At 43.3% G+C, this 27157-nt stretch overlaps 1 protein-coding gene across 1 annotated transcript; it reads right to left on the bottom strand.

Annotated features, from left to right (window-relative positions):
- Positions 1-398: 398 nt before the first annotated feature.
- On the bottom strand, positions 399-26234 carry LOC109870282 (importin subunit alpha-4). The gene is made up of 17 exons (XM_020460717.2): positions 26043-26234; positions 23775-23819; positions 16855-16944; positions 14762-14791; positions 14613-14665; positions 14203-14298; positions 13746-13831; positions 13575-13661; positions 12434-12603; positions 12209-12253; positions 11960-12091; positions 11434-11562; positions 11166-11270; positions 7173-7244; positions 6788-6950; positions 6614-6708; positions 399-3349 (listed from the first exon to the last, which is right to left on the bottom strand). The coding sequence occupies exons 1-17, from the start codon at positions 26109-26111 to the stop codon at positions 3254-3256; spliced, it is 1563 nt and encodes a 520-aa protein (XP_020316306.1). The 5' UTR covers positions 26112-26234; the 3' UTR covers positions 399-3253.
- Positions 26235-27157: the final 923 nt, after the last annotated feature.

Genomic DNA, 27157 nt, shown 5'->3' with positions numbered 1-27157 from the left:
CCCCTGAATATTTCTGTAAATTAGATTATAGTATTTCCTTGTCTTGGTCATTACAGGGTATTGTGTGTAGATGGTCGAGAATGTTGTTGTTGATTTCATCCATTTTGAAACAGGTATGAATGCTTTCTGAGACACTATGTATAGGTGGAAGGAGGGGTGATATGTAAAAATGGGTTACAATTATCAAACAACAAAATAGGAGTAGAACAAATCGCTCTCTTCAGCAGAGCACAGCATTGACTATTCTAGTGGCAGACTCCAGCAATATGAGACACCACAAGAACATCTCCCATTCTGGATGCTCCGACAGCTTCTAGCATTTTGTTTCTTTTTTCATTAGTACATTTGTCGTTGAGAATTTTTTTGTTTCGTAGAAATTAAAAACAAAAAAGGCACAATGAATTTCCACTCACGTCTTTAATGTGCACAAGAGTTGAAAGCATCAGCAAGCCACCTTAAAAGTGAATTCTTCTATCTAAAATGTATAAATGAAACTAAGTTCTTTAAAAACAACTTTTCTCTGGCAAGTAAAAATCTTGCAACAAACATAAGCTTGTATCGTTTTCTGATACAAGAAAAAGACATTGTAATTCTTTAAAGTGGCTCGGTCCGTCTAGGGATAGTTCACGACACCCTCTAGGGTTTAGTTCATCAGTAATAAACAATTAGTTCCAAAACAAGCCTGGGCTGCGTTGAAACCCCCCCTATTCCAAACCCACTCCTTACAAATCCTTCCCGGCTCGTTTTGTGCGCTGTTTGAATGGGCCATAACAGAGGAACATAAGTCCAGACAAGGGACCAGGGGTTTGTGTTAACGTTAGCCCTCACACTTCCTAGATCCTGGAAACAAACTGGGACTGGCTATGGACGGTACAAAGACACAGTCTGTCCCTACAGACAGACATAACTGTATCAGGTTCCTCAGCATGTCATCACAGCCCATTATGAATTTAAACATTTTTATTTAATGAAAATCAAAAACGTCATCGGAACAACCTCCCCGTCAGTCTTTGACAATAAGTAGACAATGTTATCGTTCTGCAGAGTGAGTCCGTTTCAACAATGACTGTTCAGCTGCAGCAGCTTTGTACAGGCTTTATGGAAATATCTATTTATATATTCTCAAGAGACGAGTTTAAGAGAGATACACATTCAGGAAGCTTATGAACTGTGACCTCATTTAAAAAAATAAAAATAAAGTTCTGTATAGGTCAGAGGTCGTGTTCGATCCTCTGTTAGTCCGGTCTTCTTTCCGCAGGAAGAGAGAAACAATTAATACTCAGACATGTGCATAAGACAGAAGAAAATCTACAAGTAAAAATAGTAATCCTGGAGGCTCCACATACTTGATCTAAAGATAGGGGACTCCTGGACGATAGGGGACTACTTTTTTTTAAGTAGTCAATTTTCTTCTTCAAAATGGCTGATCCCTCCTGATGACTCAGTTGGACATTACTCCAACAGGGTCACCAGGAGGGCTTAGCCAATGAAGAAGTTGGAAGTTCCACCCAGTTGACTACATTAAAATTGTGCAAGCCCTCAATGGCTCTGCTCATTCTAATATGACCTTTAGCCACTAGGGGCCTCAGTGATTTTCTATACCTGGACCAGAAAAAGACAAACCTTGCAATATTTCTATTTCAACATAAAAGAACACATTTTTTTATAAGAATTAGGTAATACTTTTTTTGTTGTTGCCAAATATAGGTTTGTTTTAGTTCAGTAAACTCTTCTGTTGGAGTTCCCAACAGTGGGTGTGTTCCTCTGACCAGGTGTTTCTGATGCATTCCAGATCTTACAAAGTCTGGATAGGTATTTTACACATCAGCTAACCAACTCATATGTTACAGCAATCTTTCAGTCGATGACGTGGCACACAACCATTAGTTAATGCAAGCAATGTCTGCGAGACCTATGCCATCACTACCTGCTCTCCACAGGAAGTGACATCACTTCTGCAGCAGGATTTCATGTCCTGCATCATTGTACCGGTCCCATTATGGCGTCTGTGAGAGAATGGGCAGCGCCATTGAGGCCATCTCCATTTTGAAGTAGTACATTTTCTAATACTTCTATGAGTTTGTAAACAAACTAAAAGGGCGCATACTGCCACCTGTGGTGTGTTGATTGAACAGTTATTAAGCCACGGTTGGCTGCCACCTGCAGTTATGGAATGTTTACTCAAGAATAGAATTCATTGGCTGATGACCTAGATGGAATTATGTGAGCCTTCCTTAACCCATAAGAAGTCTTTAAAATGGTGAAAGTCTTAAATGGAGTTGCCCAAGTTAAAATGAGCTTTTGGGCCCTAGTCCTCTACCATTCTCTGTGATTTTCCTCCAACCTGAAAAAAATTAAGCTTTTTTATTTTGCTCTCCCCTGAATTAGAGCAAAATTGCAAAACAATTATATACTTATACGAACCAGTTTTGCAGCATTATATTTTTTTTTAATTACATGTATTTTTTATAAATAAAAATCCATAACTCATGATTCAAGAAGTCAAAAGCTAAAAATTTAAATAAAGTGAGTCAAAATGTCTTGTCAGTCTGCCTAAAAACCTCTCCCTGCCTAAATCCCGCCTCTTCCTGTCCTAGGACTTTGGGGACGAGGACAGGGTCCATGCCTGTTCATGGTTTCGCTCTGAGGTAAACATCTTTAATTGGGGGCACTCGGTCATCAAGGGAGAGGGAGAGCGAGCGAAGGTCCACGACCAGGGGACACAGCAGAGGTGAAGCACAAAAATGAGCCGCAAATAAACTGCAGTATCCTTTCCGATACCGCAGTATCGTGATATTGTTTTCTAAAACAAATATGCAAAGAAACTCTTCCCAAGTGTCTTCAACGGTGTGTTTTTGTGCGAGTGTGTGACATTTGGCAATTCTAAAATATTGCCTCAAAAGGCTTTTTCTTCCTTTGTGATTTTCACGTGACATTTCAAAGCATTTGCTAAGATAGCCTGAGATCCTCCCCACACGGGTGGCCAGATTGTACTGGTGCTGGATTCATTACCTGGACCCGTTTGTATTGGGTTGTCAGATTGTGGTGGCAGTTTTAAGTAACCTTTCAGTGCAGAGGTGGCGTATTGTGGAGTTGGTGGGTGAATCCTTCAATCGCAAGGTGGGTTGCCATGTTGGAGTAATAGTGATGGTAGTAGGTGGGTTCCAGCCTTCTGTATTAGGTTGCCAGATAGGAGGAGAGATAGATGGATGAATGTCTGGGGTTGGTTAGACAGTACTAGTGAAGCTGGCTCCTAGAACTTGAACTCCTTCTGCAGGCTGGAGGCGGGGTCAAAGTTGAAGGTCCCTCCTTGGGTGGCTTTAGGAATCAAACTGGGATCCTCATCAATCTAAGAAGGAGAGACAAAGAAGAGGAATGGTGTGTGTGTGTGTGTGTGTCAGCGTTTCTGTTAGCTGGTAAAAGACGATAAATAAACATGGGTACCGACCAATTGTCCAGGAGAAAAGGTAGAATTCCATTGCAAAACAATGCTTTTTAGCCTATTCATTTATGGGAATACATTTGACTGGTCATGATTAAAAATCTATCTAGGTTAATTTGCTAAATTTAGTGGGATTAAATTGGCACGTGTGTATTTGTGTTAGTCGTTGTGTGTCCTAATATTTATCACACGGGCACAGCACATGTGAGGCTAGTTTGAGGGGGAACTCTGTCAGACAGCAAGAGGGCTGCTGCAACAGCTCCTCAAAGAGCTTGTGATGGAACATTTTATGTTGGTGCTTTTCCATTTATGAATTTCTGTGTTCTGCGTTTTTGCATTTCTAATAACCGTTTGTGTTCATGCAAGTGACTGAACGAATCCTCACTATCAGAATCTGCAATTCAGCTTAAGAGAGAAGAAGCCTTGTGAGGTATTGGTCTGTCACATGAATGACGCAAACGTTAATGATGCATAAGCTAAATCAGCAAATATAACTTGTCTGTATATAAAAGAGATCTAACAGGACTGCCCCGGAGGAGCTCCTAATCAACATGTGTACTTGGTGCATTGAGTTAAATAAAATAATAAAATTAACTACAATTTTTACACTGAACAAAAATATAAATGTAAACATGTAAAGTGTTGGTCCCATGTTTCATAAGCTGAAATAAAAGATCCCAGAAATTTTCCATATGTACAAAAATCTCATTCCTCTCAAAATTGTACACAAATTTGTTTAGATCCATGTTAGTGAGCATTTCTTCTTTGCCAAGATAATCCATCCACCTGACAGGTGTGGCACATCAAGAAGCATGATCATAACACAGGTGCACCTTGCGCTCGGGCCAAATGTGCAGTCGTCTCACACAATGCCACAGATGTCTTGTTTTGAGGGAGTGTGCAATTGGCATGTCCACCAGAGCCGTTGCCAGATAACTTCATGTTAATTTCTTTACCATAAGCCATACAATTTATCATGTTCGGGATGCTCTGGATCATGTGTGTTACAGCGTGGTCCAGTTCTCACCAATATCCAGCAACTTTGCAGAACCATTGAAAAGGATTGGGACAACAGGCCACAGTCAACAGCCTGATCAACTCAATACAGAGGTTGATGTGTCGCGCTGCATGCAGCAAAATGGGGATTACACCAGATACCAACTTTTTTTAAAGGCATCTGTGACCACAGATGCATATCTGTATTCCCTGTCATATTCCCTGTAATCTTAAATTCTGGATGTTGAGTTTATATTTTTGTTCAGTATAATTCAACTGGTAAATGAAGCACGCTTCCCATTCATGTCGATTAGCAACGGTAGGCAGGCGGTGAAGCGCGTAAAAATATCTGAATGAATGAAAATGAAATGAAAAAACAACTCTAAAACGAACAATATTCATTAGATAGGAATGTTATCAAAGACAGGATGGAAAGAAAACTCCTTTCATATGGTTTATTATTTTGTGTTGTCAAGGATGACAAAGTAACTTACTCTGAAAGTGCACACGTCCTATGTATCAAGTTTACATTAAATGTGGTAGAAAATGATTAAATATGAGAATAATTATGTGAAGATAGCAATGTGATTTTAGCCTTCTAAATGAATTGTTTTTCATATAAACTTGTGCCCAGTCAGCAGCCACGGCCAAGTGAGCTCAGAGTTAGTGTCAGCATGACGGAACGCCCCTTTGGCCAGAGTGCTTAAAAGGACTCGCTAAGAATAAACAGACAGACCAAGCAGACGGACGGTGTAAACCGGACGTCATGAATGGTTAAAACTACAAGACCAAAAAGAGGCGAGGTCGCGGCCCACACGTTGAAATGGTTAGAAACATTGTACCGAGACCTGACAGCGTGGAACGGTGACTACACGGCTGAAAATGGTTTAAACTCTACAGACCAGCCGACATACAGCTCGAGGTGAATGTCACAAAATGGGTAAAACTATGAAACTCTCAATCTCTACAGAAGAACCTCCCCTAGAAGACCAGAAACACTCTGTGGTCCTAGAACTTTGACTAAAAGACACGAGGTGGGAAGGAAGAGTCACTCCCATACAACCATTGGTACGTCTGAAGTATCTATGCTAACGAACACTCCAAGACCAGAGAAGCTTTACAACTAAGGACATTGTGACCTCTGGTGGATAATCAGAGCCTTACATCAAGCCACTACCCAGAGATGGATCGATTGGTTTCTGAGAGACAGAGAAAATATATATTACATTTCTAATCTGAATGAGCAGTTGTTAGGGTGCTAAATATATAAGTATTTCCGTGAGTGCAGCTTCCAAAATGTATGTACGATAAGTTGACTCTCCCCTCCCCCCTTCCATTATGTAACAAGCTGTCATACGGTGTCAGTTCACTAGGGACTTTTAATCTCATGTAAGTGTGTATTATTTAGTTCATTATTTATTTACTAAGCCATTTTGTGTATTTCTGATTGATCAATGAGGTTAGGGTTCTTTCAGATATCAGGGTGTATGCAACATTCAGAATGAGACTGATATGAGGTAATAATAAATTAATAATCAACTGTTATTGATGTAAGAGATGTCTGTATATCTTTAGAGTTTAAAGTCGGGAGATAGCAACTCGCTAAACAACTTTTACCGTGGTGCACCAAATGTCTAATGAGTTAATGGTTACATGATTCATTTCAATTGAGTAACAATTAAACATAGTTTAAACACAGTCATCAGATTAATGATAGTCACGACACCTACTTGTATGAATTTGTGATCTATCGTCCCACAACTGTCCCAGAGTCTGTTTAGAAAAGGCTATTTATTTCTCGTAGAGAACGATGAGCTGACCAATAGAATAGGTCAACTTTTCTACTATGGGGGATAGTAGATTGACAGGCTAGTGATTTTGCTGTTAGTTACTGGTCTTGTTGTCTGAGGAAAAGTTCATGTGGACAGTTATTCTAACATCTTCAAAGTTTGCATCGGAATTTAGTAAGAAGGATGCACGCCGTTGCATGTTCTGTTAAGATGAATTACCTTAATCAAAATGTGATGTGTATTTCTGAGCACCGTGGGTGGACGCCCTAATCAGGTTACGCACCCAATGCATATGGGTCGGTTAATGAAAATGTAGCAGGTCAAATGTCTGGTGCTACATTTTCCTAACAGAAGCCCTGGACTGTGTGTGTGATTTACAACTCACGTCGTCGCCTGAGAAGTACTGGTCAATAATCTCGAAGGCTAGTTTGTAGATGTCCTCATTCTCATGTTGCTGTAGATTCTCAATCTTCTCCAGACCTGAGCGGAAAGCAGATCAGAAAGCAACAATTCACTTCAGTACCTCCTCTAGCCATCATGAGAATATGCAGGCACACACCTCCACACTCCTCTATGATCTCAGTGATGGCGCTGGCCTCGTCCCCGGCCATGATGAGGACGTTCTTGAGGCCGTCTAGGAGTACCTGGACCACCTGGGAGTCCTTCGCTGAAAGCAGGCTGCAGAAAGGAGGGACTACATTCTGCTGCACCAAGTACTCCACCTACACAAACAAGAAGACAGCAGTAAGCAATTCTGACAAATCACTGCTGACACTTATGATTGTGTAAGCAGGTTCAGTCACTGGCATTAGATTAGTTCATAAACTCACTGGTCTGAACGCTCCAGCTCTAGAGGCCCTGGCATGACAATGCAGCCCCATACCTGTCCATGTCTAAGTCAATAGTCTATCTGATAGAGGTTGCAATGTGTGTGACAGACTCACCTGGTCTTTCCGGCCACTGATGGTGAGGTTGCTGATGGTCCACGCTGCCTCCTTCTGAGTCCCAAAGTCCCCCTGGCGACACACGGGTTGTCAGCACTACATAACATATCACTACACAGCAATGACAGGAAGATCATCTCTCTCAGGCTCACACAGACACCAGCCATGTAGGCACGGGGGAGCCAGGACCACCCAATCAGATATATCCTGTTTTATCATCTCTACTAGACAGTGTTCCAAACAGGCAGAGGTAGGTAGTAACATGTACAGTTTTGCTTGCAGCGGCACAACTGAGGGGAAGGAGAAATGCCCAGCCAGCCAAAAAAAGATCCTTCAAAGTAGAGAGGTTCGGAAGAGGGTAAATCCTACCTTGGCAAGAAAAATATGATTGAGTTTACTATGGCAATTGATATCTGCACTGTTAATTTATTACCTGAATACAAACCTCGATGTTTAATCTCATGCTGAAATTGGTCTGATTTGCATACTAGACTAGTGACATTTCGATATGGATTGTTGTAACACTTACCTGATCCTCCTTCACATTTAATTCTGAGTTAAACATGTAATATCACACTTAGAGTAAAATGTTTAGTACGCATTCACCATCACATGTACTTGTAATATGAAATATTTCTCTCATGAATGCTATTGAAATTATTCAGATGTCTCGAGTACCATTTACCTTTTTATGAAATTGAGCACCTTGATAGATATTAAAACAACTTTGAATAAGACTAATTTAAACTGTACAGTCTACAGATTTTCATGTCAGTCCAACTTCATTGGAGACTACCTGTGCTGGAGGACATCTGCAATTTAGCATTTGTATTAGGATCCCGTTAGCTGCTGCTAACACAGTCGCCACTTTTCCTGGTGTCCACAAGATGGTGCTGGCAGGCTTAAACAATACATTCATGTCAAATAAACTGCACTAAGTTGTTGTTCTTCTTGCCGTCAGTTAGGTGTAAAAAAAAAAAAAAAAAAAAACACACACAAAACAAGTACTGAAAAAGTTGTGACCGGAAACTTTTTTAAATGAACCCTTGTGTTTTTACTCTTACTTGAGTAGTTTAAGTAGGCTACGTTTACTTGAGTAAATCACAATCTACTGTAAGTAACAGTACTTTTACTTAGATTTTTAGTACTCTACCCACCTCTGCAAACGGGACATTACTGTTTTTTTTACCTAAACATGCAACCACCATCAGATAGAATTCATAGCAAGCAGTGAACTGGCATGACCTTCACTCTCATGGGATGGGTGGCCAAAAATAACTAACTGAAAGCCACACCCCAATATACCATGCCACTGCCTCCTCTATTTACTAAACAAGTCAGGTCACAATCCAGTGCATTTATCAGTCAGTAAGAAACTGGTCCTGAACATTACAACTAAGAGCACTGTATTTGGTACAAATCATTCCCTAAATTCTAGACCTCAGCTGAATCTGGTCATGAATGAATGGCCTGGCTGTTGAACAAGTTGAGGAGACTAAATTACTTGGCGTTACCTTAGATTATAAACTGTCCTGGTCAAAACATATAGATTCAATGGTTGTAAAGATGGGGAGAGGTCTAGCGGTAATAAAGAGATGCTCTGCTTTTTTGACACCACACTCCAAAAATCAAGTCCTGCAGGCTCTAGTTTTGTCTTATCTTGATTATTGTCCAGTCATATGGTCCAGTGCTGCAAGGAAAGAACTAGTTAAGCTGCAGCTGGTCCAGAACAGCAGCACGTTTTGCTCTTCATTGTAATCAGAGGGCTGATATAAATACTATGCTGCCAGTCTCTCTTGGCTAAGAGTTGAGGAGAGACTGACTGCATCACCTGTTTTCATAAGAAACAATATTGAAAATCCCAAATTGTTTGCATAGTCAATTTACACACAACTGACACACACACATATCCCACCAGACATGCCACCAGGGGTCTTTTCACAGTCCCCAAACCCAGAACAAATTCAAGAAAGTGTACAGTATTATATAGAGCCCTAATTGCAAAGAACTTCCATCTCATATTTCTCAAATAAACAGCAAATCTGATTTTAAAAAACATAAAGCAACACCTCACTGCACAACGCCTCTCCCCTATCGGGCCTAGACACAACGCCTCTCCCCTATCGGGCCTAGACACAACGCCTCTCCCCTATCGGGCCTAGACACAACGCCTCTCCCCTATCGGGCCTAGACACAACGCCTCTCCCCTATCGGGCCTAGACACAACGCCTCTCCCCTATCGGGCCTAGACACAACGCCTCTCCCCTATCGGGCCTAGACACAACGCCTCTCCCCTATCGGGCCTAGACACAACGCCTCTCCCCTATCGGGCCTAGACACAACGCCTCTCCCCTATCGGGCCTAGACACAACGCCTCTCCCCTATCGGGCCTAGACACAACGCCTCTCCCCTATCGGGCCTAGACACAACGCCTCTCCCCTATCGGGCCTAGACACAACGCCTCTCCCCTATCGGGCCTAGACACAACGCCTCTCCCCTATCAGACCTAGACACAACGCCTCTCCCCTATCAGACCTAGACAACGCCTCTCCCCTATCAGACCTAGACACAACGCCTCTCCCCTATCAGACCTAGACACAACACCTCTCCCCTATCAGACCTAGATAGTTTGTGTGTATGCATTCATATGTAGGCTACGTGTGCCTTTACATTTTTTTAAATTTTGTTCTGTCCTTCAGCTGCTCTTGTCTATTGACGTTCTGTATTGTGTCATGTTTTGTGTGGACCCCAGGAAGAGTAGCTGCTGCTTGAGTAACAGCTAATGGGGATCATAAAAAAAAAAAGTTTTGTTAGCTTTAATTAGCTTAAAAAATGCTAAATTCTCTCTCAGCCTCATTGCAAAATGTGTAGAACAGCATGAGAATGTGTTGTCACAATGCCAGGCCAAGTATCATGATACCAAGGGGGGAAACTTCAGCGGCCTAGCGTCCTGTTCACCCAAATACAACATATTTCATTTAAAGTTCACATTGTTCACCGTATAATTGAATACTGAAAAGGCCTACCTATGATGTGGCTGGAGGAATGACTACACGTGCATTATGATTTGAATATCATTGTCATGAAACCACCTTTACTCTTCAGTTAAGACTCCCTCCCTCATAAACACACACCTCTCTCTCCCACAAACACACTGTTCCCAACTTGAAAAACGTTAGGTACCAAACAGAATGTAAGGAGCACCAAAAATATATATTTTTTTACACTTTAGTCTTCCATTAGGCCTATAAGAATCTTAACTTCGAAACACATCTCATGAGTAGCAGACACTTTCCCTTTCTTCCTGTGCCAACCAATAATTAGTGTCCGGGATAAGTTTAAAAACGGCCCTCGACATGGTGTGTGAAATTATATCAAATGCGCGCGACATCGCGCAGAAAGAACAAAAGGTATCTCCGGTAATATGGGTGATATTTTTAACCGTTTGAGATCGAGACATTTTCTTTCCTGTAAAGCTGCAGACATGCCTCTTGTGAAACGGGGCTTCCTCTCTGCGTGACGGTGAATTTGCAAAGCCTATCAGACTGGCCTGTACTCTTGGTTATACCAAGGATGAAATTATACAATGTATCAACTTTTCTCACTCTGCACGCTGCTCCAATGTATCAAATGTAACAGAAGACTGACCAGGGTCTGCATCCCCCCCGCCAACATAGCTAAATTATATTTTAAAAAGTGATGCAGGAAGAGAGGACAGAGAGAAGCAGGTGAGTGGTGGCTGGAATTGGATACAGCTGGCTGATTACAGATGCCACACATGATATGCAGACATTATTGGGCTGGCGCAAACAAGAGACTTGTTGATGTTGCTTAAATACAACTGAATTTAGAAGCAAAACTGATTTAACAAACATTTTAGAAAAGGCGCGAGTACTTCATGGCAAAATGTGTAGAATTGCAGGAAGTTTTTTGGGGGGCCAAATAACACATTCTGGCTACGCTACTGACAGACGCACACCACATATCTCTCACCTTGGCCAGTTGGTGGATAATCAAGGGGATGAGTCCTGCGTCGATCACAGCCTGAACCTGCTGCTGGTTCCCAGCCGTGATATTGGACAGGAACCACACTGCTTCCTGTAGACGAACCAATCACAGAGTTATGCCACAACACTTCCCATTAACAGGCCAATCTCACACAGTCAAACCAAACAATTTCCTGTTGGCCTGCTAACCATTGACATTGGCTTCTCCCCTCCCCATTTCCGTTCCCTCTCAGGGGAGTGTGTGTGTGCTCTACCTTGTTGATCTTCTCTTTGGGGTGTGTGAGCAGGTTGGGGAAGTGGGAGAGGACGTCACAGTTGAGAACCATCTGTGTCTGCTCATCTGTCCCTGTCACAATGTTGCCTACTGCCCTCAGCGTAGCAGTCTGCAGGAAGTGACAACACAGCAGGTCAACACCCACAACGTCAGCGCGTCAGAAAAGACAACACACCCTAATGTATTACTTAGAAAAACGCATCGTTTCCTCCCTTCCTTGAAATTATCACTGATCTGTATGTTGTAAGGAAAGCTAGGGGTTTCTTCAACATATGGCTGCAGTTTTACTAAAGTACACCTAGCCCTCATGATCAGTAAAGCCAAGGTTTTAATACTTGTTGATTTAAAATAAATGTTTATTGGTCACATGCAATAACATCTGCTAATCAATGATTCATTTTATAAGCACACCATCTATACCAGTGTGTTTGGGTCTAAGTCTGAATGTTATCAGTTACCATGGTAATTGTTCCCAATTCTATGGTGTCCCTGTTGAGCCATCTTACCTGAACTTTGACCTCCTGGTGGCTGAGCAGAGGAACGAGGAAGGGGACTACGCCAGAGTCTATCACCATCTGAATCTGCTCGTTCCCACCATCCGTCAGATAGGACAGAGCCCACACCGTGTCCACCAGGATCTACACAAGTATGTCAACGAGTCCAATAAGTGTTGTTTCAATGGGGCTGCTGATGTCAAAATTATGGTATGCGAATTGTACCATTTAGGGGTAATGAAAATACACTTCCATACTTACATTTATATCTGTGTGGTATAGAAGAACACACAGAGCTGGAACAATCTGGAAAAGAGAAAACAGTTTGAGGTAGAGAGAGGAAAAGATGGTGTGAAAAGCAGACGAGAAATGTGGTCATGTAAGGTATGTCTCTAAACATTCCTCCTAGTGATGAGTCATTTGGCTGAGTGGCTGGAGAGACTCACGATAACACTGCTCACACACACGGTACCCACATGTACATACCTCCTGTACTGTCTCCATGGGGGGTGGTGGCTCCTTGTTGCGACAGAGGTTTACGATGACCCAGGTGACGTTGCGGAGGAAGGAGATGGGGATGGAGGGGTTAATGAAGGACAGCAGGGGCTTGACCACACCCAGGGAGATGACATAATCTCTGCACTGTGGCCCGTCGCCTGGGGGAGAAGTATCACAGGTCAGGGGGTCATCATTTGGGCACAGCGTTTTTCCCTGGTTAGGTAGTGAGCTATGACAAATACAATGAAGTTAAATGAAGACACAGCAATATGAAGTGGATGTAGAAAGTATGTCAGTTTTCTCAACAGAACGTTGAAGCAACAGAACGTTGCGGCGCAAGTTCTCCACTGTTTTGGTGCCCTGGCTACTACGCTGTGAACAGCGTGACGTGAACCCGTGCACATGCGCAGACACTGTGACTGTGTGAAAGCAAAGTCCCAATATCTGTGGTGCTGCTCGTGGCAACGTCATTTCGCTGACATGCTGGCCACACCACTCATTCCGCTCGCACGGCAAAATAAAATGTACACATACATGTAATTCAATCATTTCATCCAAACTGCTTGTGCGAGTCTACGAGCGTCTGCGTAGCTAGGCGCTAAAATAGAACTTGGTTCCATTTGACGCTGGACGCGCTGCAAGTCCCACCACCACCAGCTCCTCATTGGTTTTTAGGAGCATATACCCACATGGGTGACTGAAAGATGAACTGAGGTCCACAATCCAGTCGGTGGTGGTAATGCACCTTAAAATTGGTTGCCAACAGCGATATAAAGTACACAGACGACTGGAGGAGAGATTACTAGAAACTTATCTGTGGATTAATTGTCAGAGTAGAGAACACACGATTGTGTGACTCAAAAATGGGTAAGAATTCTACAAAGACTTTGTGCATTTCAGGTAAAATAACAACTCAAATGTTTATATCACAGGACAAATTAGCTCGCAACAGCAAGGTGGCTAGCTAAATGTCCATGAATGTTTCATGTGTTTCAACCTGTCCCAAAAATAACAGTTGGTTCAGAGTTAGTTTTGATATGTCAACCTGTGTGTCGTCATCTGGTGTGATTGGACCAAAAACGAACATGCTGACTACAGCGGGCACGCGCATGTCAGTATCTTTACTCACCTATGATGTTGCCTAGTGCCCACACAGCCTGTTCACACACATTCTGATGGAGAGAGTGGAGCAGTCGCAGGAACAGGGGAACAGCATCTGTTCGTACACAGAGAGAGTTAGGAATTGACATATCACAATTTCACACACAACGATAACAGCAGAGTGAGCTGCTGAACTTACTGGATTTGACCACAGCCTGGGTCTGTTGTGAAGTACCAGACGCTATGTTGGTCAGGGCCCAGGCTGCCTCGAACTGGAGAGACGGACTAGCGCAGAGAAATAGTGAGAGACAGAATGAGAGGCCTTCCATTAATATCAACCCATCTTCATCCTAACCCCACACACACACACACACACACACACACACATTGTCCTGGGTGTGTCTCCATTCCTGACCACAAGGTCCTGTGTGTGTTGTCCTGAACACAAGGTCCTGGGAATGGGGAAATATTTTGTTTGGGTTGGCTAAAAGAGAAATGGGCCAAGGGACTCTCCTGTGCCTGACACACACCTTATCTGCATCATATCTCCTAGACATTAATGTCAGACTACAGGATTACCTCCCAGTAAATGTCCCAACAGTGTATTAGTAGAGACAGTCAAAGAGGACATTGGTCTGAGGCAGCAGCAGACTCACTTGTCATCTCTCTCCAGACATTTGACTAGGATGGGCAGGATGCCAGACTTTATCAAGTCATCAATGGGAGGGTTTCTGTCACTGGAGAGGAGTTTTCTGACAGACACAAAAACAGGAAGTGTTATGTTTGAGTCATGGAAAAGAAAACAGGGTTTGAGAGATACAAAGCAGAGAGAAGAACAAGGTGATCACACGTCTTACTCTACTTGAGAAAATTATATTTTCCCTAACCCTCAACCCAATTCTAACAATAAAACTTAACCCCTAAACCTAAAAATAGACAGTTTACAAGTGAGGACCGGCAAAATGTCCTCACTTCTCAGAATTGTAGTTGGTTTACTATTCTTGTGAAGACTTCGGATACTCACAAGTATAGTAAAAGTTGTACACACACACACACACACTTTTACCTGGCAGCCTGTACGGCACTGAGCTGGACCACAGCGTTATCACTGGCGGCATTCTTCAGCGGGACAGAGAACACACGTTACAACAACACACTCAGAGGATGTCTTTTAGTTAACAAGTAGACGTGTGTGTACATGAAGTTGAGGCTGACCTGTAACATAACTTCTAGTGTGACGTTTTGCTGTAAAGACAGAAGGGACAACATCAGTACCAGGTTACAGAGCAACAACATGGGGGGGGGGGATACAATTCACATAAACATCCATTTAACAGATCATTCTGAGGAGACACAGTGCTGTTTTCCCTGTGGCTGCTGCCGAGTTGGTGTGTTGACCGGCCGGTTGAGGCTGTGTGAGCTCACAGGCTGAGAATGTCATGCTAGCCTATCACTACACTTCACCTTGTAGCAGCTAAACCAGGCCAGACCAGGGCCTATTCCTCATTTCATTAGCTTAGTGACAGGTCTCCAGTCAGCAGGGTAAAAAACTCCTCTTTACCCTTACATCCCCCTGTGGATCCCCATACAGTGCATTCGAAAAGTATTCAGAGCCCTTGACTTTTTCCACATTTTGTTACATTACAGCCTTATTCTAAAATTGACATTTTTGTGGAATATATTTTTATTGTTCTCAATCTACACACAATACCCCATAATGACAAAGCAAAACCAGATTTAATTTTTTTAAGTAACCTACGCTGCCAAAGCACCTTTGGCAGCGTATACAGCCTGGACTCTTCTTGGGTATGATGCTACAAGCTTGGCACATGTATTTGGAGAGTTTCTCCCATTCTTCTCGGCAGATCCTCTCAAGCTCTGTCAGGTTGGATGGGGAGCGTTGCTGCACGGTTATTTTCAGGTCTCTCCAGAGATGTTCGTTCCGGTTAAAGTCTGAGCTCTGACTGGGCCACTCAAGGACACTCAGAGACTTGTCCCGAAGCCACTCCTGCATTGTCTTGGCTGTGTGCTTGCGTTGTTGTCCTGTTGGAAGGTGAATCTTCACCCCAGTCTGAGGTCCTGAGTGCTCTGGAGCAGTTTTTCATCAAGGATCTCTCTGTACTTTCCTTTGTTCATTATTTGCCCGATTCTGACTAGTCTACCAGTCCGTGCTGCTGAAAAACATCCCCACAGCATGATGCTGCCACCACCATGCTTCACCATAGGGATGGTGCCAGGTTCTCTCGAGACATGACGCTTGGCATTCAGGCCAAAGATTTGAATCATGGTTTCATCAGACCAGAGAATCTTGATTCTCATGGTCTGAGTCCTTTAGGTGCCTTTTGGCAAAATCCAACCGGGCTGTCATGACTTTTACTGAGGAGTGACTTCCGTCTGGCCATTCTACCATAAAGACCTGATTGGTGGAGTGTTGCAGAGATGGTTGTCCTTCCGGAAGGTTCTCTGATCACCAGAGGAACTCTTGAGCTCTGGTCACCTCTCTGACCAAGGCCCTTCTCTCCCGATTGCGGGTGGCCAGCTTTAGGAAAAGTTTTGATGTTTGTAAACGTCTTCCATTTAAGAATGATAGAGGCCACTGTGTTCTTGGGGACCGTCAAACATTTTTTCGGTAACCTTTCCCAGATCTGTTCCTCGACACAATACTGTCTCGGAGCTCTACGGACAATTCCTTCAACCTCATGGCTTGGTTTATGCCCTGAGATGCACGGTCAACAGTGGGACCTTATATAGACACGTGTTCCTTTCCAAATCATGTCCAATCAATTGAACTGACCACAGGTGGACTCCAATCAAGTTGTAGAATCATCTCAAGGATGATCAACGGAAACAGGATGCACCTAAGTTCAATTTCAAGTCTCATAGCAAAGGGTCTGAAAGATGTTAATTTGTAATACATTTCCAAAAATGTCTAAAAACCTGTTTTCACTGTCATTATGAGGTATTGTGTGTATATTAATGAGGATTTATTTTAAAATCCATTTTAGAATAATGCTGTAACTTAACAAAAATTTGGAAAAGGGGAAGGACTGAATACTTTCGATGCACTGTACATCATACAAACCATAGAGACCAGGGGGTTTAAGACCCATGTCTAGATGTCACCCATAGAAATGGATTGTATAGCACGAACACAATCGATCTCCAGGAGGGTTGGCCACGCCTGTCCGGCTGGTCCTACCTGACAGATAGTCTAGGCAGTACATTTCCATCTGTAACAAGTCTCCTGTCTTAGAGATAGCCAGCCCAGCGGAATAGCAAATGGGTCGCTAAAGTGACATCACACCCACCCCTTTGAAGTCAGAGTCTATGTCGGAGTCCTCAAGACTGTCCTCCTGTGGGACATTCCTCTTCTTCAGTAGATGCTTGTCTCGTTTGTTCTGACGGAAGAGAGGGAGAGATGAAAGAATAAACCAACACATTGATGAATACTGAAATATATGACAGAGTAGCAACACTAACTTCTACAGCACCAATACTTAAGTGGAAGCTGGATATCGGTCAAAAAACAGCTGACCCTCGCATCCCTAGGATGTGCGTCATCTCTGGGACCGGAGTCTGTCTGCCCAGAGACATCTGGGGTACAGTTGGGGACAAAAACTCCCTGGTCTTTGTTGTTGAATCTGTGCTTATAATTCACTGAATCTGTGCTTATAATTCACTCACTGTGTGGGGTACAGAGATGAGGTAGTCATTTAAAAATCAAGGTAAACACTATTATACAACACAGAGTGAGTCCATGCAACTTAGGTGAATTGTTAAGCACATATTTACTCCTGAACTTCCCCTACTCGTTGAACAACTCATTCCAAAATCATCGAGTTGTTCCTCCCTTTGCTTCTATAACAGCCTCCACTCTCCTGGGAAGACTTTCCACTAGATGTTGGAACATTGCTGCGGGGACTTATTTCCATTCAGCCACAAGAGCATTAGAGAGAGGTCAGGCACTGATGTTGGGTGATTTGAGGTCGGGGCTCTCTGCAGGCCAGTCAAGTTCTTACACACCGAAAAACCATTTCTGTATGGACCTGGCTTTGTGCACAGGGGAGTTCTACTGAAACAGGAAAGGGTTTTCCCCAAACTGTTGCCACAAAGTTGGAAGCACAGAATCACCTAGAATGTCATTGTATGCTGTAGCGTTAAGATTTTCCTTCACGGGAACTAAGGGGCCTAGCACGAACCATGAAAAACCGCTCCAGGCCATTATTCCTCCACTAAACTGTACAGTTGGCCCTATGCATTGAGGCAGGTAGTCTTCTCCTGGCATCTGTCAACCCCAGATTCGTCCGTTGGACTGCCAGATGGTGAAGCGTGATTCGTCACTCCAGAGAATGCTTTTCCACTGCTCCAATGGCGGCGAGCTTTATACCACTCCAGCCGACGCTTGGCATTGGTGCATGGTGATCTTAGGTTTGTATGCGGCTGCTCAGCCATGGAAACCCATTTCATGAAGCACCCAACGAACAGTTTGTGGTGACGTTGCTTCCAGAGGCCTTTTGGAACTCGGTAGTGAGTGTTGAAACCGAGGACGGACAGTTTACGCGCTACACCGGTCCAGTTCTTTGAGCTTGTGCGGTCTACCACTTCGCGGCTGAGCCGTTGTTGCAGAGCTCTTCAGTCAGGCCATTCTACTGACAATGTATGTCTAAGGAGATTGCATGGCCGTGTGCTCAATTTTATACACCGGTCAGCAACGGGTGTGGTTAAAACAGTTGAATCTACGCATTTGAAGGTGTGTCCACATACTTTTGTATATATAGAGCATTTAGGCTTTGTAACATGTCGGTTCAATGATCTACTTATTTTATGCAGCCATGGTATTTTAGTGGGGCAAACTGAGAAAGAACACGTGATCGAGAGGAAGAGAGCTGCGTCGCGAGATATCTTTACCTCAAAAATACATTATCTAAACGATTGATAGTTGGGTGTTCAGCAGTCATAAAAGTAAGCCTCATTTACTTTGAAGAACTAGAAAGGTGATTTCGTCAGACAGCAGCGCTATAGAGATTACTTGGAATTAAATAGTCAAATGCAATATACACAACTGAAATATTTTATTAAAGTGAATAAATGCCAGGTAAGTGATAACCAGTAATGGGCAGTCACTACCCTCATTGGGACTGTGTTGTTAGGGCATTCAACCCACATGATGCATAGCGCATTTAAAATGTAAAAAAAAAATGGTAACCGAAAATCAATTATTTTTATATATAATCGAACCAACATTAAAAAGCACTAAGAGACACACAAACTGTAAGTCTCCTAGGGTACAGTGAGACACACACACCAACTGTAAGGCTCCTAGGGTACAGTGAGACACACACCAACTGTAAGGCTCCTAGGGTACAGTGAGACACACACCAACTGTAAGGCTCCTAGGGTACAGTGAGACACACCAACTGTAAGGTACAGTGAAACACACACGCAACAAAAATGAGTATACAGACACACTGGTGTTGAAAAGAGTGTGAAAGAGACACACAACACACACACACACACATGCTCAGCATGCGAGTCAGGGGTAGGAGGGATATTCCCTTGGCCTACATTCCAGTGTGTGCTGCAGTCCCGGGCCGTGCGTCACTGCTGGTGACTAACCAGCCCTGTGCTGCCCTCTGCTCCGGCAGGCAGCACCAACAAACCCTATTCTCCCTCACCCGCTATCACCCATCAACAGCTATGTCTCACTCTCTGAATCAGTGGTAACTTCCCTCAGTATCTCTTCCTCAACCAAGTGACTCAGCAAATCCCAATCAGCATCATGAAGTAAAAAGAGTGAGTGACAGACTCAAAAGCCTTGACGAGGGGGGTTGTTTTAGCGTCTGAGAAAAAAAAACAGGAAGTGGAAGGAGAGTTAAGAGTGTGTCAAAGCCCAGAGGGGGGTCTAGCAGAGGACGATAGTAGGGGGGAGGAAGTAAGATTCAAAGCCATGAACAGGGTAGTCTTTTGCGTCAGAGAGATCACAGAGTCAACATGAGAGTAGCGGATTGTTAGATATATGAGTGAGAGATAGCTACGTATCACAGGAGGGGGGGTCAGAGCAACCCTTCAGTCTCTGGCTCTTTACAAAGGTGTAAACAGAGCAGCTGCATGACTACCAAACTAATTTGTTGTATTGTATCCAACAGTACAACCTGTATATTAAAGGATTCAGATTTAAGCCAATTTTTGCTCGATCTGAAAATGTGGTTGGAAGCTCCGTAAAGAGGGTGTGACGCAATTCTGCAGCCTCTGGAGGCATGCAGAGGCCATATCAAGCTCTGTACCAAATATTTAAACAACTGCACCGTATAGCTCCGCAATGACATGATTGGTTGACGGGTAGGTGGGGGCGGGGAGGTCCTGTATAAACAAACTCACTTCCTTGAGAACTTCCTTCACAACAGCTCTGCAAAACGCAAGTACACTATATACAGTACCAGTCAAAAGTGGACACACCTACCATTCAGGGGTTTTTCTTAATTTGTTTCTACATGGAAGAATAGTGAAGACGTCAAAACTATGAAAACACACATATGGAATCATGGAGTAACCAAAACAAAATATATTTTATATTTGAGATTCTTCAAAGTAGCCACCCTTTGCTTTGATGACAGCTTTGCACACTCTTGGCATTCTCTCAACCATCTTCATGAGGTAGTCACCTGGAATGCAATTCAATTAACAGGTATGCCTTGTTAAAAGAAAGAAATTCCACAAATGAATGTGTTTGAGCCAATCAGTGGTGTTGTGACAAGGTAGGGGTGTTATACAGAAGATTGCCCTATTTGGTAAAAGACCAAGTCCATATTATGGCAAGAACAGCTCAAATAAGCAAAGAGAAATGACAGTCCATCATTACTTTAATACAAGATTCTTCAAGTGCAGAACTTTGAAAGTTTCTTTAAGTGCAGTCACAAAAACCATTGAGCGCTATGATGAAACTGGCTCTCATGAGGACAGCCACAGAAAAGGAGGATACAGAATTACCTCTGCTGCAGTTCATTTAAATTAACTGCACCTCAGATTGCAGGCCAAATAAATGCTTCAGAGTTCAAGTAACAGACACATCTCAACATCAACTGTTCAGAGGAGACTGCATGAATTAGGCCTGCGTGGTCAAATTGCTGAAAAGAAACCACTACTAAAGGACACCAATTTGAAGAAGAGACTTGCTTGGGTCAAGAAACATGAGCAATGGACATTAGACCGGTGGATGTCTGTTCTTTGATCTGATGAGTCCAAATGTGACATTTTTGGTTCCATCTGCCGTGTCTTTGTGAGATGCAAAGTAGGTGAACGGATGATCTCTGTATGCGTGGTTCCCATTGTGAATCATGGAGTAAGTGGTGTGATAAATAAAATCTGTATTTATAGAATATATAAAAATCACTACAGATAACTGGTGACACTGTAGGTGATTAATTTAGAATGCAAGGCACACTTACCCAGCATGGCTACCACAGCATTCTGCAGCGATACACCATCCCGCAGCGATACACCATCCCATATGGTTTGAGCTTAGTGGGACTATCATTTGTTTTTCAACAGATCAATGACCCAAAACACTTCCAGGCTGTAGCCCTTCCAAGGGCTATTTGACCAACAAGGAGTGATAGAGTGCTGCATCAGATGACCTGGCCTCCACAATCAACCTACCTCAACCCAATTGAGATGGTTTGGGATACGTTGGACTGCAGAGTGAAGGAAAAGCAGCCAACAAGTGCTCAGCATATGTGGGAACTCCTTCAAGACTGTTGGAAAAGCATTCCTCATGAAGCTGGTTGAGAGAATGCCAAGAGTGTGCAAAGCTGTAATCAAGGCAAAGGGTGGCTACTTTGAAGAATCTCAAATATAAAATATATTTTGTTTAGTTACTACATGATTCCATGTGTTATTTCAAAGTTATGATGTCTTCACTATTATTCCATTCTACAAATAGTAAAAATAAAGAAAAACCCTTGAATGAGTAGGTGTCCAAACTTTTGACTGGTACTGTATATACAAAAGTATGTGAACACCCCTTAGTGGATTGGGCTACTTCAGCCACACTAGTTGCTGACAGGTATATAAAATCGTGCACAGAGCCAAGCAACCTCCATAGACAAACATTGGCAGTAGAATGGCTTTACTGAAGAGCTCAGTGACTTTCAATGTGGCAGTGTTATAGGATGCTACCTTTCCAACAAGTCAGTTTGTCAAATGTCTGCCCTGCTAGAGCTGTCCCGGTCAACTGTAAGTGCTGTTATTGTGAAGTGGAAACGTCTAGGAGCAACAATGGCTCAGCCTCTAAGTGGTAGGCCACACAAGCACAGGACAGGACCCCCCCGAGTGCTGAAGCGGGTAAAAAAATTGTCTGCCCTCTGTTGTAACACTGACTACTGAGTTCCAAACTGCCTCTGGAAGCAACGTCAGCACAATAACTGTTCATCGGAAGCTTCATGAAATGGGTTTCCATGGCCGAGCAGCTGCACACAAGCCTAAGATCACCAAGTGCAATGCCAAGCATCGGCTGGAGCGGTGTAACGATCACCGCCATTGGACTCTGGAGCAGTGGAAACATGTTATCTGGAGTGATGAATCACACTTCACCATCTGTCAGTCTGATGGAAGAATTTGGGTTTGGCGGATGCCAGGAGAGCGTTACCTGCCTGAATGCATAGTGCCAACTGTAAAGTTTGGTGGAGGAGGAATAATGGTCTACGGCTGTTTTCCATGGTTAGGGCTAAGCTCCTTAGTTCCAGTGAAGGGAAATCTTAATGCTACAGCATACAATGACATTCTAGACGATTCTGTGCTTCCAACTTTGTGGCAACAGTTTGGGGAAGGCCCATTCCTGTTTCAGCATGAAATGGTTTGTCGAGATCAGTGTGGAAGAACTTGACTGGTCTGCACAGAGCCCTGAACTCAATCACATCGAATACCTTTGGGATGAATTGGAACACCGACTGTGAGCCAGGCCTAATCGCACAACATCTGTGCTCGACCTCACTAATGCTTGTGGCTGACGTCCCTGCAGCAATGTTCCAACATCTAGTGGAAAGCCTTCCCAGAAGAGTAGAGGCTGTTATAGCAGCAAAGGGGGGACAAACTCCATACGAATGCCTGTGATTTTGGAATGAGATGTTCGAAGAGCACTATACTTTTGGTCATGTAGTGTATGAATAGCCTGACTTCTGCAGAGGCCGTATCACTAAATGCTGCAAGGCCAACGCAGGCGTCAGATTGACCATGTAGCACCTTTTAGCAGACAAGCACACCAAGCATCTCAGCATAGATTATATCTGAATATACTTTTAAATATCTGTTAATCACTAGGATGTAGTCTGTTAGAGATCATCACTAAGTCTGACAGTAGAGTATACAGATACAGTACACAAGTCTGCAGATCAAGGTGAAGGGTGTGGCTGAATGACTGAGGTGAATAAGAATTGGGCTAACAGTTTCAGGGGTCAGTTATGGTCAAGGGTTTCATATCTGGATATTATTTTTGACATACATATATGCATGAGAAGATATCACAATATTATTTTTGTGCTAGTTTGCTGTACCAACATGTTTTTTTGGGGGGGTGGGGGGGGCACTTTAATTTCCATGACTCGTGGCTCCCTCTCATCCCTCTGCAGCAGACATATGGTGAGCAATATGTTCGCCACATCGAATATCAATAAAATCGCAGTATGGAATCAATACACATGTAATCATGAGAATCGAAATACATATTGTATCGTGATAATATCGTATCGTGAGGTCCCTGGAAATTCCCAGCCCTACTGGAAGTAGGGTTAAATTGCTCTTACAGTGAGTTTGGCTTTTTTTCCACATTTTGGCTGGGATCTAGGGAGGATAAACTGATCCTAGATCTGTGCCCAAGAGCAATTTCTACCTGCAGCATATGACTGCAGTAGGTCAAACAAAGATACCTATGATGTCACGGTGAGGAGGCAGTTTACATGGGTCAGAGGTAAATCCAGAGAGGTGAAAGGTCATGGTTGGAGACAGAGTGTTAGACTGGGGTTAGTGCCTCTATAGAGAAGGGGATCATTCTGTATGGACAAAGAGGAATACCCAGCCTGTCTGGGGCAAGACACAGGTTGAGAAAGAAACAGCCTGTTTAAAGGTCTGTGTAAGCACAGAGGTGAATACTAACACATTAATATAGGGAGCAGTAGAAGCACCACTACAAAGTCGTGCGTCAACAAAAATATTAAAATTAGGCTTCTTCACTCACCTTTCTCAGTTCCACTGTCACGTCATTTCGATGTCTTCTCATAGTCTGGAACACAAACGAAGCAATATGAGAAAGAAAATCCTTCATTTATAAAAACATTTTTAAGGAGAGTTATTCATAACAACATCTCTCTGGACTCAGGTCAGAACATAGGAATTGAGGGGACTAATATGTAAACTATAGTCTAACAGCATAACAGTAACACCACTGGATGTGGTTACGGTTCAGGTTAATCAATGTGTTTGTGTACCAGTATTAGTGAGCGTGTCCCTCTGCAGCAGATATATGGTGAGAAATGTGTTTGAAACATTGAATCGGAATAGAATCGTAGCTGCACCTAAGTGTCATGATAATATCTTATCAAGATAATATCTGGCAATTCCGAGCCCTAACCGGTGTGTTCGTAGTCCACTCATTGCTGTGAGCTGGTCTCAGATCTTGTGACTGTCGCTGCAGTTCATATTGCCATCCTAAATAGCCCCATACGTCACGTGGGTCAGTAACATCATACACAGCCTTGGTCTGGTCTTACCCCTGTCTAGGGAGGCTGAGGTGCAGAGAACCTGAGTGAGACAACTTCTCCACTCTAACAACCAGACAGTGTCCCAGTCAAGAGCGTCGGTGTGAGCACCGACTAGATCAGCAGAGGGCCAGTGTGGGTCGATGCAGGCTTTTATTCTAGCCAAGCACTAACACATCTGATTCATCTAATCTGGATTCAGATTAAAGACAATGATTAGTTTATACATATATTAGGCTGTAGCCTAAACATAGCTTGACCAGTGGGCAGTGTCCTGAGTCAACAGTGAGTGTTCCCCCAGGATACAGTGATACAGTGACCACAACACTGACGGAGCAAGTCCAAACATGTTAGACTTTACAGAGCAAAGCAGATATTTGATAAGTAATGCTGGCTGCATCTCACATGATGTCCCATAAGGCTGTTTAGTGAGAGAGAGTTGAACTGGGAGAAATTGTTCAAAGTGGCCCCTTCTGCTGGAGCAGGGTCAGATAATCCTAGTGGTTAAGGTCAGGATTTGGGTTAACTAAACTCATCCTAGATCTGTGGCTATGGGAAACTTTAACCTCGACCAAACCCCAATATATGATTTTCCCACTGCCCACCCCAATACTATAGTATGTGTGCCAAATGGTTTCAGTAATCAACCATTGCGGGGAACACACAACTCTCTGGTCCCAGATCAGTGCTTCTTAGGGCTTAATCTACCTCCTGGACCCTCCACTAGGCCCCAGATCAGGTTGTACCTCCTGGGAGTACCCAAGCTAGACATCCAGGATGCCAGAAATAGCCCTAGTGACGCACTTTGCAATGTCTGCCTGTCCATCATAGTAGCCATGTGTTTGTAACGTTAGCTTGCGGTTTCAAAACAAGCACTTATGGGACTGGTCCACATCCCATGGTTTTAGATGGCTCCCAAAGACAAATCAACTACTATCTTCATCTACCATTTAGAAAACTCATTCCAATGGGAGCCTTCATACACTGGGGATATCTTAAAGATGACTCTTTGTATAACTCTGTAAAGACATAAAACAGAGTGTGTGCGTTATTGTCAAAGATACCACAGCTAACCAATATAAATACGTGAAGTCAGTATGCCATAGTTTAACATTGACAGCTCGGCCATAAGATACCGACCTAACGTTATGCGGATAAAAAGTTGGTGGGTGGTGGAACTAGCAAGTAAACCGATTCAAGTTAACGTCAGCATGCAGTCCTAACATAATAATTCAATCGACATATTAACCGAGCTAGCTAACTGGCTTATATAAACAGCTAACTAGAAGATCATTTACAGCACAGGCAGTCGTTAAAAAATGCCTATTTTAGCTGGTCACAGTTAGCTAGCTCATTGGACAAGGCATGGGTACTAACCAAAAATATATCGAGCTACTGTCAGTTCTGAACAGGGTTCAGTTAGTTAGAGAGTCTATGTAGCTAATACATGCTTCTGCTAACTACCTTCTTTGGATTTGGCCAGTTGGGCTGTCAACTATATTCTGCTTTCAAAACAGGTGGTAGCGAAGTTAACTGCTTAGGTAATTAGCTAGGTAATAGTTCGTCGTTAGCGAAGCTGGCTGAGCACATTGCTAGCTTACGTTACAATCTTTGCTTTCACGCTAGCTAGCTAACAAGGCTTCATCAAAAGCTTGTCAGACAAGGCCGGTGAAGATAGCCGGTGTCTAAAGTAAAAATCCAACACGAATCACTGGTAACCCGCTCTATCCAAATGCGAGGCATCCTACCTCGACATCGCGTCCCTTGTTTTTGAAGCTCTTGATACGGTGGTTATCCAAATCGGCGTTTTCTGCCATGTCTGTTTCCTTGGTTCGTGAGTACTCCGGCGTTTGATCTCCAGAGAAAGGCAGAGCACTGTAAATATACTGCTGAGCACAGAGGCGACCAGACGTAATTCAGATGGGTAGTATGAGGGAGGAGCTCGGTGACGGGCTATCCTATTTTTGATGGGATGTTTTAGAAATGGCTCGCAAAGCCATCATCATGGTTAATTTTTAAATATCATTCATTTAAACCATTTTGAAAATCTGCAGACACCTCAGTAAGTCATGTACCTTGGCTTAGCCCAAAAATATCAGGAAATTGTCCTATTCACTACATGGTACACGGTGTCATAAAGGCATCAGTAAGAGAGGCCTGTGAATCAAATCAAAATCAAATCAAACTTTGTGTCACTTTATTTGCCGAATACAACAAGTGTAGACCATACCGTGAAATGCTTACTTACAAGCCCTTAACCAACAGCGCAATTCAAGAACTAAGAACATATTTACCAAATAAACATAATAAAATTAAAATAACGAGGCTACTGTATATACAGGGGGTACCAGTACCGAGTCAGTGTGCGGGGTACACTGTGTTTGGACCATGATAGTTTGTTAGTGATATGGACACCAAGGAACTTGAAAATCTCGACCTGCTCCACTACGGCCCAGTCAATGTTAATGGGGGCCTGTTTGACCCGCCTTTTTTCCTGTAGTCCACAATCAGCTAATTTGTCTTGCTCACATTGAGGGAGAGGTTGTTGTCCTGGCACCACACTGCCAGTTCTCTGAGTTCCTCCCTGTAGGCTGTCTCATAGTTGTTGGTGATCAGACCTACCACTGTTGTGTTGTCAGCAAACGTAATGATGGTGTTGGAGTCGTGTTTGGCCACGCAGCCGTGGGTGAACAGGGAGTACAGGAGTGGACTAAGTACACACCCCTGAGGGGCCCCACTTTTGAGGAGCAGCGTGGCAGACATGTTGTTGCCTACCCTGACCACCTGGGAGCGGAAGTCCAGGATCCAGTTACAGAGGAAGGTGATTAGTCCCAGGGTCCTGAGCTTAGTGATGAGCCTCATT

This window comes from Oncorhynchus kisutch, linkage group LG2, assembly GCF_002021735.2.
Source record: "Oncorhynchus kisutch isolate 150728-3 linkage group LG2, Okis_V2, whole genome shotgun sequence".
NCBI classification, from domain to species: Eukaryota; Metazoa; Chordata; class Actinopteri; order Salmoniformes; family Salmonidae; genus Oncorhynchus; species Oncorhynchus kisutch.
This window is presented reverse-complemented; position numbering and strand designations above follow the sequence as displayed.

Coding starts and splice junctions, on each gene's coding strand:
- LOC109870282 (XM_020460717.2), bottom strand. CDS start 26,111: ATGGCAGAAAACGCCGATTTGGATAACCACCGTATCAAGAGCTTCAAA. Junction 7,245..11,165: donor TTATCCACCAACTGGCCAAG/GTGAGAGATATG, acceptor GTGTGTCGCCAG/GGGGACTTTGGGACTCAGAA. Junction 6,951..7,172: donor TCAGTGGCCGGAAAGACCAG/GTGAGTCTGTCA, acceptor TTGTTTGTGTAG/GTGGAGTACTTGGTGCAGCA.